The sequence below is a fragment of the Convolutriloba macropyga genome, chromosome 1, assembly GCF_964194025.1.
Source record: "Convolutriloba macropyga chromosome 1, txConMacr16.3, whole genome shotgun sequence".
Lineage (NCBI taxonomy): Eukaryota > Metazoa > Xenacoelomorpha > Acoela > Convolutidae > Convolutriloba > Convolutriloba macropyga.
This window is the reverse complement of record NC_134468.1, coordinates 42,080,308-42,100,736: the sequence shown is the minus strand read 5'-3', so window position 1 is coordinate 42,100,736 and position 20,429 is coordinate 42,080,308. Positions and strand designations below refer to the sequence as shown.

Here is a 20,429-nt window from a genome sequence, read left to right as displayed (position 1 = left end):
AAAATACACATATCAAAGTTCCACATCCAAACCGCCTTTGATAAGACTATGCCTAGAATCTGATCTCTGATCAGACCGTGCCAGACCAAAATGACCTCTGATCAGACTTTCTTGTGAACCGAGGAAAAGTACGATCAATGCGCAACATTATTCACCTCTGATGCCAGACCAAAGCAACCCGACCTCCATGCGGCTACGTTTTTTGAGTGACCCAACTTATTCTGTAAGTTAAGTGTGACTATCACTCCCCCTGATCGGATCATCAGCTAGACTTTGCCATTTCATTTGATCATTCTCTATTAATTGTTAAAATAACTTGAAAATTGTATCAATACAACAATTTCAACCGAAATTACCCAAGGAAAACTGAATAAGATAGTATATCTTGTTAAGATTGTGAAAACACTAACTGATGAAACTGCTACCAGAAATATTTTCAAGTACCTGCAATTTTGTTTTTGAGTCAGAAAAAACAGTAGTAGAAAAGTGCATCATGAAAAACAGTCAGTTAATAATCTAAAAAAAATTAGGGATGTTTTATATCCAGACTTTCGCCTCTGATCCGACTTTCGTGCACAAATTAACCCACAAATTCTTGTGGAAATTATCCTGATCACACAATAAGAAAAAGTTGTCCTGATCATTGTGCAATTCCAACCTATTCTAGACCCTGTAATTTGGGTTGCACTAAACTCCTGTCTGCGACTCAAGGTGGTCTGATCAGAGGTGACTTGGGTCTAGGACTTTAGCTCATATAGCTCTGGTAAATAAATGTATAACAAGGATATATACAGAAACTTTACTACAACTGTTTATAGCACTCAACTGAAATGATAACAAAGCACAAAGCAAACATTGCCTTCCTTGATCTATCGCTAGAGATATAGATTTTCTCAGTTATAAGTTGAGTACACGGCAAAGTGTGCTGGTACAATCATAGTATAAAAGTATTGATACAAAATTTACTAAATTATGTTAAATAAATATGTAAAAATTCATTTATTTTTTGAATTTTTGAAACAAAAATTTCAAGAAAAAAAATTCGAAAAAACTCTTGCATAGATTTTAGTTGTGCTTTGAACTTCAATTAAACATACTAAAGTATTTAAAAACAGCAAACGTTCGACATTTTTATTTTTTTCCAGTTGCTGCAGTACTGGTCCCGAGTCTGGAGATAAAGTGAAAAGCACATCTCAGAACAATTATCGATTTGCTGTGAGAAAACTGATAACAGTTGATTGCAACTAATTTGATTAGAAAATTCCTGGAAAGTATTTTTTTAGCCCAGCCAAGAAAACTTACAAAAAATTTTTAATGTGTTTGATCTTATAAGCAGCAGTTTATATTGTTATTATCAAGACAAGTTATTATCAAGTTAAAGTTGGTAGAAATATGTCAGATCTTACTCTGCAAAAGTATCTGAACTCGATCGTCTTTGGCTACTGTGCTTTTACGCGTAATTTGTGCGAATACTAAGCTGCTCATGAGCTTGTCAGTCTTTTCGTAAGTCGAGGTCTATATCTGGATTTCAGGGCTCTGAGAAGTCTGGAAAAAAGCCTCATATCATCAAAGGACTCGTCCGATAACAAATTTACACTTCTCAGTGCTGAAGAGTATTACATGGACTCAACACCCAGGAACAAATGGAGACGAATTGCACTCTATGAGCAAAAGGGACACGTGAATGGGTCTCATGACGACAAGTGGTCCTGGGTTTTCTATCCCAGTGGAAAGGAAGATTTAAAAAATTCTGACAAGAGACGAAGTGAAGTGATTGGGTCTACTTCTCTGATTGGTTCACATTTGAGAGTTGTCACTGTCGAGGAGGAGCCATTCATCATTCGAGTAAGACCACTTTATTTCCTCATACAGCTTAGGACCAAGCCCGTTAATTAGCCTTGCATTGCAGCATTTTATTTGACAGACCACGCGCCTGTTCTTTTTTTAAGCTCTGTTAGTAACTAAATAGATGTAAGCGAGAAAATATCTTTACTTGAATTGCAATCGTACGACGATTGTTCAATATCTTTATTTTGACCTGCAATCATGCGACAATGATTGAATATCTTAATCTCATTTAAAACCGTGCGACGATGGTATCGAGTAAAGAAAAGAGAACAAGCAAATGAGCAACGCTCTATTCGAATAAAACTATAGCTTCACACGAGAAAACATTAAATACGCTTGTTCCTATTTACGTACAAAGCTCGGAAAAAGTGCAAACAACATAATTTCGAGTAAACCTAATCATAAGACCTATCAAATAAGACATGATTCGGCTCAGTAATTTTCGGGTTTTTGGATTCATTGATACAAAATGGTTACTGGCATTGAACCAATTCGTTATCAGACAAAATACCGGCCAAAAGAGTATCAAAAATTGCCGTCTAAAAAACCACTTGGAGATATGTTGGCCGTGATCTTAATACGTTTGTAATGCTAAGACGTTGTTCTTATACGTTGCTATCTTCGATGAGTAAATATGTTGCTATGATCATTGTTAATGCTTACGTTGTGCGATTGCACATTACTTATTTCTTATGTCGTTTATGATGAATTGAAACCTTATCGGTAGACTGTTTTACTTCTCTCAGCTACATTATGATGCCGCTCCCGGCTTACGAACACAGGAGAAATCGCGGCTTAATCAATTCCTTGGTCTAATTGTTGTGATAAAGTTACTCACTAGGATTCGCTTTCAAAGCTGATTACAATGCAGATGCAAAATGCACAGTACTCAGACTGGATGGCTAAGCCCCAGGGCATTCCGAGTTGCCCATCTGGATTAGAGTACCTGACGCAAATAGACCACAGGTTGGTGTGGCAGAAGAAAGTTTGCATATGGTGAATGCACTCAACCAAACGGACAGCGGCTTTAACCACACCCCGTTTGTGTTTGGAAACGAGTCACATGTCAGAAAAACTTTAACCGAGGTCGACTACCACCACGCGCTCTAATCAGCATCATTCAGAAGGGGGTGCAGTATGTGGAGGCATAAGTTAGCAAGATGAGGAAAAGAATTGCAAAAAGGAGCGCGTTACGATAATTTCAGCAGTTGTGGTTACCCCAAAGAACACCACTGTTACTGACCCAATGACACAGTGCTCTGTATAAAACTGGAACTAAACTGTAAGACTGACTTGATTTTTTTCTAACTCTGCAAGTCTGAAATTGATATTGAGTTAAATTAGACGGCAAGGACCCACCCCTAACAAATTCTCAACGGTTTTTGTTACATTCACCAACAATTGCTTTAACACTAGACAGACTTTACGTCGGGTAATTTATAGATAATCGGTCACCATTTTTCCCCCAAACATAATTTTTGAGACGAAAAAACATCGATTTTGAAAATTTTTGGTTGAAAGTTGGGAATTTCAACCAAATTGGTCCATTATGTTTATATAGCAAAAAATTAAACTCAGATATGAGAAAAAATGTGATAACATAATGCTAAATTGTTCGATTTTGAAAATTTCTTGTCAATTTTGATGCATTTCTAAAAAACTTAAGAAAATCAATACCGAATATTGATAAACCGTATTACCGAACTTAAAACCGCCCAGTTCACTGGATTACCGTTCCGTAATCAAGAATTTGCAAAAAAAACTTGACCAAAACTTGAAAAAATTTGACAAAAGCATAAAATTTTGACAAATTCGTCAAAATTATGATTTTTCAACCAGAAGGATCGTTAATTGAGTGAAACTCAATACGGAGAAAAGGTCGTGAAAATTTTAACAACCTCCGGCCTACAGAAAAAAAATTGATCGAATCCCTGTAATTTTTTCTCGTCGCTCTCTTATGTACCGTTCCGTCCGTGTCTCTTTCGACCTTTAACTTTCCAATTCTCCTTGTTCCGTTTCTTTTTCAATAATGTCGCTCTCCCAAAACTTCGCTTTCCGTTTTCTTCGCTACTTTTCCGATTTTCGATGTAGTATGTCATATGTGATGAAGTATGTTGTTGTTTTTGCTGTAGTATGTTGAATATGCTAGTATGCTGGCTTGTTGTTTAGGTCTTATAGCTTTCTAGGGTGTGACTTAAGTTTATTCTCGAGTTACGGCTGGATTGTCCTTTGACTTTTCAACTTTACTAATTTACTAGCCTTCCTGTTGTAGTATATTGATTTTTGCTGCTGTATGTTTGCGTGTAACTGTATGATTGTTAGTTGGTTAAGGTTCTTGCCTTTTAGGGTGTGACTTAAGTTTATTCTGGAGTTACGGCTAGATTGTTTCTTAACTTTTCCAGCTTTCATAGACTACAAAAGCGCTGCCTATTACTTAACTTTTGCTGTAGTTTGTTTAATATTGTTGGTATGCTGATCGGTTGGTTAGGTTTGAAAATTGCTAGGGTGTGACTTAAGTTGATTCTGGAGTTACGGCTAGTAAATTACAAGCTCTTTTCATCCATTTAGCATACTACTGCTTTGCCGTAATTTAGTTCATTATTTGTTTATATTAAGACCCATAATGACTTGTGCTAGTTTGTCTCTTGCAGTAGCATCTCTCCTCCCCCCTAGGGTGTGACTTAAGTTTGTTCTGGAGTTACGGCTAGTTTGTTTGGTTGAGTTTGCTGCTGGGGTCTGCTAGCAAAGTGTTTCCCCCCCCCGACCTCCCCGCTCGCTGCTTAGTCGTCTCCCGCCCGTTCCGTCCCACTTTTCCGCTTCGTTGCGCGTTACTCGCTCAACCTATCCGTTCTGCCCGTCTCGTTTCTTCGTGCGTCGCTCGTTCAGCGTTTCCGTCCCGTCCGTTGCGTCGCCCGTTTACTACCCGCGTTTTCGCCAGTTCCGTTCCGTTCCCTGTTGCGTTGCGCGCCGTTCGCCCTTCCTTCCCGCCCCGTCCGCTTCGTTTCCCGTCTCGTCGTGCTTCGTCCACCCAGTCCTCTTTCCCCGGTTGCCTGTGTTCCTGTTTAGTCCCTCGTTGCTTTCAAGCACGTTAGACGCACTCTATAATTTCTTACTCACTTTCGCCGAGTAAATCATTACTCGGTAACTTCTTTTCTGCTCTTCGACGTCTTGATTATCAAGCCGTCGTCATTTGGGTTCGGTATAACCCGCATTCCACGTGTTTGGTTGAAAGTTACTCTACATTGATAAACTTGCCATTTCAATATCATGACCGAACAGCAAGAGAAATTGAAAAAGCTCTTTAATGCAAGGTCTAATCTGGAATCTGAGTTACGTAACATCCATAAGGACATCACAGATGCCATAGATCGTCAAGACAGGAGGGTTAAGGTTGAACGCTTGGTTTCTAAGTTGAAGGATGTCTTCAGTAAACTGGTGGAGAAGAATGAAGAACTATTTGAATTGGCCAGCAAAGCAGAGAACCCAGAATCAATTTACCCTGTCCTTGAGCAATGGTTGGATGATGTAACTAAGAACAATGATAAATTCTTGCTCGCGGCTAGAAGCTATATTGACACAGTTGATGACCAAGACACCGTACGTGAGGGTGTTAACACTCAAGGCCAGTCTAGGGGAAATTCACGCCGAACAACATCATCAATGTCTAGCCAGCGTAAACATGACTTTCTCATGGCAAAACTAAAACGCGAAGAGGCCGAGAAACAAGAACAAGCTGCCATGCGCCTCGCTAAACAAAAACACGAAATTGCCATGAGAAAAAAGGAGCTTGAAATACAAATGGAACAGATGGCACTTCAAGAATTGGAGGAAGACCACCGCCAGCGTGTTGCAGCAGCTAAATTAGATGAAGCTGATTTGATGGATAATCATTCATTGTTTAGTCACCACTCAAGTGAACTGAATTTGTTTAAAGATAGGGTATCAGATAGAAGTCAGAGACTTGTTCAGGATTGGGTAAATTCGTTTCCACCAGGTAATTCATTGACTGCTGCAAGTGATTTAAATTTTTCTCGTCCTTGTTCAGCAACCGCTGACCCTCCTGTTCAAGATACTGCCCCTAGTAATCCTCCAGAAAACACAAATAATGTTGCCGGTAACTTGAATCATCTTGAAATGCTTTCTCAGTACACCCGGCCAGGAGTTGCAATTTCTGTTGCTCAGCAAGAAGCGTTGTATCGGGAATACCTCCAGGCTCAACTGCAGCAACCACTCACTGATCAAAGAGTCGAGCAGGCACATAGTCCCTCAGGCAGTGGTAAAGTGAACCAAGTGTACCAAGTACCAGTCGACGTACAAAATGTCGCACTCCCACCACCTCAACCACCTATGCAACCTCCCTGGCCACCAACACCCGTTATGGCACCAACGAACTCCATTTTCGTACCTGATTTTTCAAAAAAACCCACAGGTAAATCAGTTCTTGGGTCCGAAGTGCTCCAGTGTGCCTTGTCAATTACATATGTCGATGCCTCATGTTCCGCAACAACAGAACCCACCTCAAAGTAATATTCCGCACCAAACACAAGTCCCTATTGCCCATTCCTCGCAAAATGTACCTCCACTTCTAAACCTACTCGTGAACCCGCCTCCTGTATTCGCGCCTCAACAATTATATAATCCTCAGCCTCCCATGGTTCCGTCGCCCATTCCAGCGAGCGCAACAGCATACTTACACGTCCCCAACATTCCACAACAAAACATTGTCCATTCACCTCAAGCCCGCCTGTTACCATGCCCTACCGCAACCAAACTTCCCCTTAACCGTAACCCCGATTTAAATTTGTGGCGTTTCCCTCAGAATACTCCCCCAAATTTGAACCAGGCTAAAAATAATGCAACCGTCTTCAACAACGTTCAACCGAACCTACACCCAAGCAGAGTTAACCCCACTATCAGCCATCCCATCTTGCAAATGAGTGCACAAAATAATCCAAATAGCAACTACGCAGCAACTTGTAGCATCCCTGTTAACCCCTTTAGTACAACTACTAACATAGCGCCACCTTTTGTCACGCCGGTTATAAAGCCCACATATGGGCATACTGCCCCGATACCATTGTGTTGGGGTGGCCCACTGCATCCCACGCCTCCAGCGCCAGCATCTGAAAATGCAAGCTTGATTAAGGCATTCACTGACGCCTTATCTAGCAAGAGGAATGATCCACTACCCGAATGGAAGTTGTCACAATACAGTGGGGATCCTCTACAGTGGCACGAATGGTATGGTCAGTTTAAAAGCGCAATCGACTCTCAGTTCTTAACTGATGATGTAAAATTGACATACCTTAAGACCCTCGTTACAGGTAAAGCTAAAACAGCTATAGCTGAGTTCGCCTACTGCGGCGCAATGTACAAAGACGCACTGAGGACCTTAGAACGTAAATTTGGCCAACCACAGGCGGTCGTAAGTGCATATTTGGACAAACTCAACAGCTTTCCACCATTGAAGATGCACAATAGCGATAACATCATTAACTACTCGGGGTGCATTTCAAGTCTTGTCGGGGTATTTAAATCGCTGTCATACGATTCGGATTTAAAGAGTGCTGCGCTTCTCAACACCGCCGTACAGAAGCTACCACCCAATATGAAGGAGTCATGGTCACTCTTCACTGTCAAAAAGCATTGGGTGAAGCCTACTCTTCTTGATTTCAACGATTGGTTAAAAGAGAAGGCCGAAGCGCACGATTTAATGAAGAATACCGCACTTAAAGCAAAGACCGAGGATACCAACAACTCAGTAACCAGATCAAAAGTTGCTTCAAAGGCATTTGCTGCAAATACGCAACAGAAGAGTAACTTTAAGCCGCAACAGAGATCTCCGTCAACATCAATCCCTAGTTGCATTGTATGCAAAGGCAGCCACCGGTTGTGGGAATGCCGTGTCTTTAAGGAAAAGACCCCCACACAGAGAGCCAAGGTCGTGGCTGAGGCGAAGATCTGTTTCTCTTGTTTGCGTGATAAACACATGTTTAGGCAATGCCCAAGTCCTCGTAAGTGTAGGAAAGATGGTTGCAATAGCTCCCATAACACCTTACTTCATGGAGCTGAAAGGGTTTTTCCAGCTAAACCCTCAACAAACAACAACATCGATACTTCGAAGTCGAACGCAGGTACAAGTAGGCCATCTACTGGTCAACAGCAACCAAGCAAAACAACCACTTTGTCTTCCGTGACGGATGTCAAAGGCCTCCTTCAGGTCACGGAACTGAAAGTTACTAATTCTTCTGGTACTAGTACTACGGCGTTGATTTTATGCGATACCGCTTGCAGTAACTCTTGTGTGTCCGATAGTCTCGCAGCTAGACTCGGTTTGCAGGGTACCGCATTAAAACTGACCGTCAAGGGTATAAACACGGAAGAACTCATAGACACAAAGGTGGTTCAATTGACTGTGACACCTCACAAAGATCAAGACTTTGAAGCATTTACTGTGCGTCCCTACGTGAGGGAAACATTAAATGTAGGTTCCGACATCATTGACGTCAAGTCCATGCAAGAAATTTACCCACATTTGGCAGTTCTGGATCCAGTAAGATATAGCTATGGAGAAATTGAGATGATACTTGGACAGGATGTCTACCATGCCATCCGCCCGTTAGAGTATTTTTCAGCCGACGAAAAGTGCTCACCATTCGCTGTCCGCTTGCCCATAGGTTGGGTTTTAAGTGGCCCACTCCCGTCAAGCTCAAGTTTAGTCTCCACGTGTTTCAAAGCCAATATTGAACAGGATTTTGAATTAGCTTGTCAGGTAAATCTTGGTATGATATGGAATCGTACGGCGCGTTCAAGCAAGTTGACCCAAGATCCGCAGCGGATGCTCGCGCGCAGGAAATACTTGAAACAACAACTTTCCATAACGGCCAAAGATACGATGTCGGTATGTTATGGGCTGATGACAACATCCAGCTCCCAAATAACTACTTTTCGTCACTGGTACAGCTCAAGTCTCTCGAAAAGCGGCTCTCGAGAGATACATCATTGAAAGAAACTTATGCTAATACCATCCGTGAAGACTTGGAAAAAGGTTACTTGAAAACAGTCCCTGATGCTCACAAGGTAGAGCAGCGGTCGGATAGAGAGTGGTACCTACCACATCATCCCGTGATCAATCCGAACAAACCGGGGAAAGTGCGTAGGGTATTAAATGGTGCAGCAAAGTTCCACGGTATTTCTTTGAATAAATCTTTGCTCACTGGCCCCGACCTGCTCCAAAACCTAATCCATGTACTACTTAGATTCCGTCAACATCAATTTGCCGTGTCCGCAGATATCGAGGGTATGTTCCTCCAAGTGGGTGTCCCTGATTTAGACCAGCCATCACTGCGTTTTTTGTGGCGAGAGGACCCCACAACAGATGTTGTAGTGTATCAATACACGCGCCATATATTCGGGGCTAAAGACTCGCCCACATGCGCTAACTATGCACTGCAACGCACGGCCCGAGACAATGTTATTCAGTACCCGGAAGCAACCAAAGCCGTCCTAGAAAACTTCTACATGGACGATTACTTGGATTCGGTGGAGTCACCTGAGAGGGCTCTCAAAAGATCGAAAGAGTTGGTGCAACTTCTCCATCTAGGTGGGTTCAAGCTTACTAAGTTTGTAAGCAATGTACCAAATCTGGCTGATCGAATTGATGGGTCACCTCAGTCCACCGAACCAAAAGTAATTGCCTCATCTAAGGAGGAATCTTCGCACGTGCTTGGGTTGAAATGGGATCACAACAATGATACTCTAGTTGTGAGTCGGGGTACCTCCAGTACAGTAACTAAGTCTTTAACACAACGCTTGGTATTGAGCCTAGTGTCTAAGGTGTTCGATCCCATCGGCCTGGTGGCACCATTTACTGTTGGTGCCCGATTGTTACTAAAGGACATCTGGCGTGTCAGCGGGCAGCATTGGGATGAAGAATTACCAAAAGACACTGTTGAAAGGTTCCTCGAATGGAGTGTAGAACTACCCAAGCTTGCCGCAATCACTATACCAAGGAGCTACTTTTCCGGAAACTTTGAACACCTGGAACTACACATGTTTGGCGATAGTTCACAAGAAGTTTTCAGTGCCGTTGCATTTCTCCGAGCTCGAGTAACTACTTCGAGTGGGCCCCAAACGGAGCTTGCGTTTGTCCTGGGTAAAGCTCGCGTAGCACCTATGAAGGTCATGACTGTTCCAAAGCTGGAATTACAGGCAGCGCTTCTGGCCGCTCGATTGAAACAAGATATCTGTCGAGCTCTCACAGTAAAAGTCAACAGGGTTTTCATGTGGACCGACAGCACTACTGTCTTGCAATGGCTTAACTCTGCAACCAAGCACCCAATATTTATTGCAAACCGTGTTTGCGAGATTTTAGAACACACTAGCGTTGACGAATGGAACCACGTTGCCTCAAGCGATAATCCAGCAGATGCCGGTACTCGTGGTATGTCCGCTGAGGTTTTGCAATCAAGTAGCTGGGTGAGGGGTCCAGATTTCTTAAGAACCAAGGAATTCCCGTTCGAACCAAGCATCGAAGTAGTTAAAAACATCAAACTTGGTGTGGTAACTAAGGAAACTGACGAAACCAATACATCATTGGCCGCATCCGTAACCAAGTCAACTAAGGAACCGCCCCCGCAACTAATTCCCTTCGACAAGTACAGTTCTTATCAGAAGTTGCTACGGATAACAGCGTACGCACTCCGCTTGTTACCTTCTCACGAATGTTACCGCAATGCCGATGGTAGCATCACAGACCCCACGGAGCTTGACGAAGCCGAGCGTCATCTCCAGTATCTTGTCTAAGGAGAGTCATTTAATGCGGAGAGAAAAGATCTCCTCAAAAACAAACCCGTTAAACGGAGTAGCCGTATTGCCCCGTTTTCACCATTTATTGGGCCAAATTGTCTAATCCGATCGGCAGGCCGCATCAAGCGGTTGGTCGAAGTTGATTTTGATGTAAAACATCCTATCGTTCTTGACGCACGCCATGCATTTGTCAGGTTGTTCCTCAGGCACACCCACGTTAAACATCATCATCAAGGCATTGACTACCTGAGGGCTAAAATACAAGAACGTTATAGCATCCTTAAGTTACGATCCTCACTGCGTTCAATTAAATCCAACTGCGTCACGTGTAGACAGTTTCGAGCTGCCACTATCCAACCAATCATGGCTGACCTCCCAGTAGAAAGACTTGCACACCAGTCTCCCCCGTTCACGAACACCGGGGTCGACTACTTCGGCCCGTTTTACGTTACTGTACGTAGGACTACCGAGAAGAGGTGGGGTTTCCTCTTCACATGCTTAACTACTCGTGCCGTTCATGTTGAAATCGTTCCATCCATGGACGCCAGTTCGTGTGTAATGGGAGTGGAGCGGTTCGTCTCCCGTCGGGGTACACCAGCCATTATTTGGTCAGACAATGGCACTAACTTTGTTGGCGCGGAAAAAGAACTACGCGAGAACATCGAAAAGTGGAACACCATCAACATCGCCGTGGAACTTGCCCACAAAGGCATCAAGTGGAGGTTCAACCCGCCCAGTGCGCCACACCAAGGTGGCATCTGGGAGAGACTAGTACGTAGTTTCAAGCGCGTACTTTACACAATCCTTGGAACACGCCGCCTCACAGATGAGGTTTTAAGTACCACTTTCTGTCTGGTCGAACATGCACTTAATTCACGTCCGCTAACGCCCGTAAGCGCCGACCCGTCCGACCTAGGCGCATTAACACCTAATCACTTTCTCCTCGGTAACCAAGCACGTAGTTTTCCTTCCATCATCTGTGTAGATGAGTTTGATCACCGTAAGCGTTACGCCCGCGCGCAGTCTTACGCTAACGCTATTTGGTCTCGTTGGATCAAAGAGTACGTACCGGCGCTGAACCGACGTTCCAAGTGGCAGACGCCTGTCGACCACCGCCTTAAGACCGGTGATTTGGTTTGGGTAGTTGAAGAGACCAACCCAAGAGGTTACTACCCCACTGCTCGGATCACTGAACTCCGTTACGGTTCCGACAGCGTCGCACGCTCCGCTGTATTGCGCACGTCCTCCGGATCGCTCGTTCGCCCGCTTGTAAAATTAGTACCAATTCTCCCAGCATCTTCTTCTGGGCCGGAGGATGTTAGTAACTAAATAGATGTAAGCGAGAAAATATCTTTATTTGAATTGCAATCGTACGACGATTGTTCAATATCTTTATTTTGACCTGCAATCATGCGACAATGATTGAATATCTTAATCTCATTTAAAGCCGTGCGACGATGGTATCGAGTAAAGAAAAGAGAACAAGCAAATGAGCAACGCTCTATTCGAATAAAACTATAGCTTCACACGAGAAAACATTAAATACGCTTGTTCCTATTTACGTACAAAGCTCGGAAAAAGTGCAAACAACATAATTTCGAGTAAACCTAATCATAAGACCTATCAAATAAGACATGATTCGGCTCAGTAATTTTCGGGTTTTTGGATTCATTGATACAAAATGGTTACTGGCATTGAACCAATTCGTTATCAGACAAAATACCGGCCAAAAGAGTATCAAAAATTGCCGTCTAAAAAACCACTTGGAGATATGTTGGCCGTGATCTTAATACGTTTGTAATGCTAAGACGTTGTTCTTATACGTTGCTATCTTCGATGAGTAAATATGTTGCTATGATCATTGTTAATGCTTACGTTGTGCGATTGCACATTACTTATTTCTTATGTCGTTTATGATGAATTGAAACCTTATCGGTAGACTGTTTTACTTCTCTCAGCTACAAGCTCTTAGCACCTTGACAGCAGAAAACCCATTTCATTTCGATGTACAGGTTGTATAATGTGAAGGGGCTGAACTAGCAACATCTGCAAAATTTTTATTTTGAGAAACCAATTGACTTGTTCTATTTTAGAAGTCCACATTATTTTCACGATCAAGTTCAGTTTTCTGTTCGTAGAGTATCAGGGAAAAAATATGTTTTACGGCAAAAGTTTTGTTCAAAGTCAAATTTTACCTTTTGCTTTTGCAAGCATTTTAGGCCATCCCACATTATATACAAAATGCTCTAACAACGAGAAAGATTATTCTGATTCTAGAAGACCTCCTCAGATTGGGAGAAGGAATTGTTTGATGGATATTGCATTGATGTCCTAAATGCAATACAGACTGAAGTTGCAGCATCGTCATCATCTCAAGAGCAGAGAGGTCGCGATGTGAGTTAAAATGAAAAGATCTTGCTCACAAATTACTTCTGCTCTATATTTTGCTATCAACCTATGAAATGTTTACCAGACTACTGTTTTTCATGTCTTACAGAATCTTTGAAGATTTAGAAACACGGTTTCGATAATCCGCACTATTTTGAGGTTGGAAAAAAACACCCAAGGAAAAATAACCCCACGGAAATAAGCCCCCACTTTACTCTTAACGAGCTGTGCATTTGGCGCGTGGGTCATGGTCTTGTTAAAGTGGCCCGTGGGACTTGAAACGAAACTGTCGCAACTACACAAATTATCACCAACAAGTCGTTTTCCGTGGGGGCTTATCTTCTATTAGAATCAGACTGGTGTTTTTGTGTGATTGTATTTCCTAGACCCGTAGAAAGACTAAAAACCTAAAAATAACCGAACGCCATTTTCGAATGTTCAGATCATTAGTCGGTTTGATGGAGCAAAAACGCGGGAATTTTGAGTAATTGTGGGTACACAAAGCACTGCAGAGATAAATACTTGGTGCCGAATTTTACTGTATCGGTAATATTGTTCTATGAAGAAATGTTGACTCATGTGATATAGCCAATGGAACGTAGAGCAAGGTCGTTTCTGTTCGCAAGACTAAAGAGAGATCTTTCACTTACTCAGTGTACACTGTGGCCGATGGTCAATACGGAGTGTACTCCGAGGAGGAAGGAGGCTGGACTGGTGTAGTTGGAGATCTACTGAAGGGAAAGGCAGACATTGCTGTCGCAGGTTAACCTTTATAAAATTGAAGTGATATTTCCATTTTTGAGAAAAACTTTTGAGAAAAATAGCGAGCCGGTGCAATTAATGATAGATTTATCATACTTATTTTGTTCACCTGGCGCTGTAATAGAGTACGATAAAAAAAATCCATAAGTTTTTACAGATCTTTATTGTGATTGTTTCATTTTAACTAAAGACTAGCATCGAAAATGTCCAAGACGAGGTTTCAGACCAAAGGATGATATTTCGGGGGTTGTGGAACATTCAAAATTACGTTGTCCAAAACACGGACGAATGCACACCGATCTCATCAAACGCTATATTATATTCTGCCCAATCTTATATAAAGCATCTTCAACATTTGAGTCCTTTTTAAGTTACAGTTTGAGAGACGTCGCACCATTCTATCTGATTTATTTTGCGGTTAAGTATTTTTCACTGTTCCAGGAATGATCCGTAACTACGACCGTGAGAAAGTGGTGGACTTCGTAGCCAGTCACATGGACTACGGAGTGTCTATCCTCATTCGCAGACCTATCGGGGGAGGGGGCCACAACCTGTTCGGATTCCTCGCACCACTAGCTCCATCTGTGTGGATATGCATCTGTTTGACAGGTACCTTGGAAATATATGCTTGGAAAGACACCCAATTTGGGGTATGCGTCGATGATCAGACCATCAAAACAAACAGGGAGCTAGATGTCCTCATGGCTGATAATTACCTTAACTTGCCTGATCATTTAAAGGCACCTCAACCAAAGGATGAATATTATTTTTAAAATCTGTTCTCAGATGAAAGAACTGGAGTTGCAAGTATTTTTTGCCACATACGCTGCAAATATTAGCAATCTTTCGGGTAATCAAACTTCCTTTTGTTTTGAAACCTATTCTAACTGTAAGTATAAAAATTATCTCATTCAATTGGTCAATTACACTTGTTTCAGGATTCTTCACGGCCCTAGTTTTGTTTGCACTCGCAAGGTATTCTCCCAACAGCGTAAACAACCGCACATCGTCGGATAAGAAGAAAGAATGTTTGTTTCCTGACACTATTTGGTTTGTCCTTTCGTCCTTCATGCAACAGGGCATTGACTCACAGCCGGCCCAGATCCCAAATCGAATCCTTGTCAGGTGACGGCTTTGATAACGTCTAAGATTTTAAACTCAAGTTTCAGCACTTTCATTCCAGTTTCAACAATTTTATTAACCCGCTGTAAACAAACTATAATACTCTTATTTACACTAGTAATTACTTTCCAAGCCGAATAAGGGCAAGTCCAGAATGAGCTTTGCGGCCCAAGAGTGGTATGGGCCAGTGGGACTTAAGTCGCGGACAGGAGAGTCTGAAGAGACCAGCTCATATAGAGGAAGAAGTTTTACTAACGCCATTTCGTCTGGCCCGCACCAGAGTTTGGTCTGTTGGGTATGGTCAATTCCTTTTTTGGGTCTGTCGGCCTGCTCAATTCCCAGTTATTTCTTTGCACTTCATGTAACGTAGCCATTATAAATAATGCATAAAACTGTAAACATGTCAATCATAGTTGATTATGTACCACATATGAGGGTTCATGCTGTTTAAATTGACGTTTGTCATATTTCTTACATATTTGCACATGTTCTTCAGTGGATTTCGTACATAATTTTCCGCTTAAAACCGCTGATATCTCGACCTGGGCTCTGCTGAAAATACTGCTTTATGATTAATGCAGCATTCCGAACTTCAGTCAACTATTTTTTTCTAGACCTGCTGCGAATGTTGGCGATGCAATATAATTCGACAATTGTTCCTTTCAGTTTCTGGTATTTCTTCGCTCTGATCATAGTGGCCACATACACAGCTAACCTGGCAGCTTTCCTCACTGTGACCAGAATGGACCATGAGATACGAGGTCTGTCTGATTTGGCCAATCAGAAGGAGATACAGTACGGCACTGTTGACAAATCCACACTTCAGCAGTTCTTCAGGGAAGTAAAACTCGACTTACCTTCAACCACAAATACTGATTTTTTTTAATGCTTCTGCGCAAAAAGAGTAAAGGAAACCTAATTTGCCAGGCCGAGACAAGAGATCGGAAAGTTGATGCTTATCTTGACATTGACAAAATTTGGATATCGCTTTACCTGATTATATTTTGAAAAATGTTGGGCTTCAGTTTGGATATGGATTTAAGCAAGTAGAGGACTGCTTTGCAGCATTTTCTGTTTGCACTTAGGCGAAATGAGGCCGATAGGGTACGAAAATTTCTGAACTATGTTAAGATCGATGATCCTCATACAAGACCAGATCTGTGATTATCTTGAAAAATCTCACGCGATGAACAGTTATCTTACTAGATCTTTCATGGGAACCGTTTCCCATAATCGGGGGAGGTTCATTTTGAGACCAAACGATGATTCGTTTCAGAGACCACGCGTACATCGATGCTAACTACGAGAAGATATTCCAGGGAATGGAGAGTTCTAGGTCGTATGTGAAGTCAGTGAGAGAGGGGTATTCCTGGGTAGTGAGGGGTGGGTATGCGTTTATGTGGGATGCACCTGTGCTTGAGTACCAAAGGAAACGCAAGTGTAGTCTCACCACAGTTGGGAAGCCATTCAACAAGAAGAATTACGCATTCGCAGGCATTCTCTTTATTCTATTTCCTTATAAGGTTTTCTGCCACAAATTTTGTTTAAATAAATAATAGACAAATGGACAGACAATAACAGGTTGCGGTCTCCAAAATAACAATCTGAGTTCAGTTGACTAATTCCTAGTTAAAATTTGGCGCTCTGGTTCGAATTTCCAAACGTTGAAAATATAGCCAGAAAAGCCTCAAAAGAAATAGCAATCGCAACTCTTGTCCATTTGCAGTGCCTAAGAAGTCTCCATACAAAAATGAGATCTCACTCGCAATCCTGCGCCTTCAAGAAAGTGGAAGGTTGGAAAAACTCCGACAGAAGTGGTTCGAAACTGAGTCCCTCTGTCCAGACGACGAGTCAGTTCAGGACTACGAAAGAGATGGGCTAAAGATGGAAAATATGGCTGGGGTGTTTTTAGTTCTAACTCTGGGCTTCGTGTTGTCATTGATAGCGGCGCTGATCGAACATCTGTGGTTCAAACTAAAAGAACCCAGGATCAGATTTTCCAGTTTCAAAAGGACTGAACTGGTTGTAAATACGTCTGCTTCAGACCCCAAATTATAGCACTAAACCTAAAAACTGTTCATATTAATAAATTGCTTCACTTATATCAGATCTTACATCGTTTACAGAATAATGATGAAATTGTTGTTCTTGGGTAAAATTAAATCGATATTTTAATTCCCTTTCCTAGCCATTGCCTTGACTTTTCTGAAAAGGCTTAACAAGCATCCAGGTAACTAAACAATGTCTGAAGAGACTTGGTCGAGGTACCTATAGTTAATTCAACCAAATTATTTTCATGGGCAGAGTCAAATTTTTTTCATAAACTTGAACAAGAAAGCCTCGGTAATGCGCGCTTGAACATCATGTTCCGCCCCCACTCATCCACATTTTTGACTTAATTGTCTACCAAATGAGAAGAGAACGAAAAACTTTGAAAAATTCATATATTGTTCGAAAATAATTAGTGTACCCATTCAAAAAATTGCTTTGAACTCAAACCAACAAACGAATTAAATAGTGCCTCATTAGAGGGCCGATAGTATTTGCCATTATCAAGACTAAAAAACAAACAACAAAGTCAAATGAGAACAACGATCAATTACGACAAAGCAATGCCTATCTATTTAAAACAAAACTCGATAACAATGACGAAATTGCATCAAATGAAACCTCAACTTAGAAAATTCACTGAAACTTTATCACAAAAAGTACGTGATCTGTGTTTATTGAGAAAAATCAACTGTGGTAGAAAAAAGGGCAAAGTTAAAAGTACGTTATTATTTTTTGGAAGCAAATAATTTCAAAGTTTTGACAACATTAGTTATCCAAAAAAAGCAATAAATAGATTCATCTGCACCTCCAGAACTTCAAAAAAACACAGTGAACTATGAGACTAAAAAGAACACCAATTACAGGTACCGAAAAGCCAATTAACCATTGCAAGATAACTGTGTACACGCAGTTAAAGACATAACCTACCAACTATAGACATTAAAATGCATTTAAATAACATAAATGTGATGTTTGACTTGTTAATAATGTGATAAGACAGCAAAAAGCCTTAGATTGTGAAAAAGAGCAGAAGCCAAATAAAAGTTATTAAAACTTGTAATTTTGAAGCTAAAAGACTATTAGTTAAAAGATAAAGCTGCAATGAGGACCCCCTTCAAATTCATTGAAAAAGATGCGATGTCTGTCTTCTCAGGGACTAAGCTAGAGCGTGACAAAAACAGGATAAAAAGTGGCAACGCTCAAAAAATTGTTACTTTTTATCTCTGGTTCGAATTTGCAAAAATTATTGTAAAGGGAAGCCAGAAAAGCCTCAAAAGAAACAGTAACCACAACACTTGTCCATATGCAGTGCCTAAGATGCATCCATTCAAGAATCAGATCTCACTCGCAATCCTGTGCCTTCAAGAAAGTGGAAGGTTTGGAAAGCTGCGACAGAAGTGGTTTGAAACTGAGTCGCTCTGTCCAGACGACGAGTCAGTTCCAGACTGCGGAAGAGATGGGCTGAAGAATGAAAACATGGTTGGGGTGTTCTTAGTTCCAACTCTGGGTTTCGTGTTGTCGTCGATAGCGGCGCTGCTTGAACATGTGTGATTCGAACTGAAAGAACCCAAGATCAAATTTTCCAGTTTCAAAAGGACTGAGCTGGTTGTAATTACGTCTGCTACCGATCCCAAATTATAGCCTTCAATATAAAAAGTGTTCATACAGTAAATTATTGTTTCAGTTGTATCAGTTCTTACATTGTTTACAGAATAATGATGAAAATGTTGTTCTTGACTCAAATTAAACGCTCAAAAAATTGTTACTTTTTTCAAAGAAAAAAAAATTTTGAAAAATCTTAACCACCGTAATTTTTTTTTAACAAAAATAAGTAAATTGATTAATTTGCAGCTGCCAAGAATGCAATTTCAAATTGTCATCGATAAGATTAAATGTAAAGAATACGAAGTAACAGCGAATACAGGTATAAATCACAATTTCACAAATTATCCAGATAACAAATAATAATTTCACGGTATATGCACGCAAATGCAGTGTTGAAGCCTAAAAGATGATGAAGCAATTCAACGAAAAAAAAATGTTTCTTGGCCCTAATTTACACGTAAATCTGATCTAATATTTATAATTGGTTTTTGATTTCGAATCAATCTGTTCTGTAATTAACAGAAAAACTAATTAAAATAAAAATTGTTGATTTCAAAAATCTACAATTAAACCAAAGCTATCCGTGCTATTGCTACTTGTCTTTTAACAAATAATTGTTTAAGATTTTATCAAGATATCTCACTTGTCAAAATTTTCAAAACATCAAAAATAATTGATTTTTTTTGGATAATTATCGAGTAGCATCAGCAAAAATTAGGTATCATCTAAAAACATCGGATATTTTCACTAATGGCTTTCCAGATAGCGATTTAGAACTCTGATTGGTTGAACTCTGTCATAAGTCTACAAAAAGGACAACAAATGCTCGCAAAATTCACAAATCTTTTGCCGGAGTCTTAGAATCTGTGAGTTTTGCTCGGAAAACCTAGTGTTTATTCCTAGTATTTTAAAAAGGACAGAGCCAAAACAAAGTCGAAATCATTTTCATCCCGAAAATCAACGATGAGAACAAAACTAGCTTTCCTGTGAAAAAAATGAAAAATGCTGATCTTTCAAAAACTTTTGCCGATTTGCAGCAGAAAACACTTAACTCAAAACAAGCAAAATCAGCCAAAAATGTGAACAAAACAACGCAAATGAAGCTAACGCAAGTGAGGCTAACAATAGTAAGTGAGGATATCGATCGGCGAAAATTAGCTGAACAGAAAAACCCAGTTGAGCAAATATTTCCTCCCACGCTAAAAAGGGTCGCAACTATTAATTGAAGGTATTTTTTAAATTTACTTTCGAAAACGTCTGAACATTTTTACCAATGATCGTGGAATTTTTTCGTGGAATTTATGACAATTCTTGACAAAATTGTTAAATCCGATAAAATACTACAAGATTAAGAGATTGATTGTGTTTCTGTCAGTTCTTATGCAATAAAAAAGGAAAAAATAAAGTTTCATGGTCCTAAAAAAATTTTCTCTCATAAGATCTTACACTAGAAAGTGTTAATAACAAAACGATACGGAAAACAATTTAAATTTGCGCGTATGAGAATTCTAATATGTGAACACTGTCACTCGTGTTGCTACAACAACGTGAGCACACGCTGTATTCGTTATTTACATACACACTAAATAATGTATAGGTAATTTAACCTGAACAGTGTGCAGGTAAAGACATGTGCAGGTAAAATTCACGTGCACGAATTTTCCAAAAATTACTTAACTGCACACAATTCAGGTAAATTACCTGCAAGAAATTTGTTTTGTTTTTAATGTATAAATTTGAAGCCAAAAAACTACCTTTTAAAAATAATTCATAAGTCAGTTTTTACGACCGCTTTTTCATAACCAGCTTTTTCATGAAGGTTTGTCATGATTTTTTCCAAGTTA

At 40.6% G+C, this 20,429-nt stretch overlaps 3 protein-coding genes across 3 annotated transcripts in view; all 3 read left to right on the top strand.

Moving 5' to 3' along the window:
* Positions 1-15,814, top strand: part of LOC142341439 (glutamate receptor ionotropic, kainate 2-like) — a 41,008-nt gene extending 25,194 nt beyond the window's left edge. Inside the window, exons 3-8 of the mRNA XM_075392421.1 lie at positions 1,533-1,845; positions 12,934-13,050; positions 13,671-13,806; positions 14,248-14,415; positions 14,745-14,931; positions 15,595-15,814. Coding sequence (XP_075248536.1) covers positions 1,533-1,845; positions 12,934-13,050; positions 13,671-13,806; positions 14,248-14,415; positions 14,745-14,931; positions 15,595-15,814 — 1,141 coding nt within the window. The remainder of the gene's footprint in view (positions 1-1,532; positions 1,846-12,933; positions 13,051-13,670; positions 13,807-14,247; positions 14,416-14,744; positions 14,932-15,594) is intronic.
* A 283-nt stretch (positions 15,815-16,097) lies between these two features.
* LOC142349148 (glutamate receptor ionotropic, kainate 5-like) lies at positions 16,098-17,023 on the top strand. Its single transcript, XM_075400566.1, has 2 exons — positions 16,098-16,422; positions 16,655-17,023. The coding sequence occupies exons 1-2, from the start codon at positions 16,191-16,193 to the stop codon at positions 16,984-16,986; spliced, it is 564 nt and encodes a 187-aa protein (XP_075256681.1). The 5' UTR covers positions 16,098-16,190; the 3' UTR covers positions 16,987-17,023.
* A 1,274-nt stretch (positions 17,024-18,297) lies between these two features.
* LOC142341351 (uncharacterized) overlaps positions 18,298-20,429 on the top strand; it is a 114,602-nt gene continuing 112,470 nt past the window's right edge. Inside the window, exon 1 of the mRNA XM_075392309.1 lies at positions 18,298-18,527. Within this exon, the coding sequence (XP_075248424.1) occupies positions 18,298-18,527 (230 nt within the window). The remainder of the gene's footprint in view (positions 18,528-20,429) is intronic.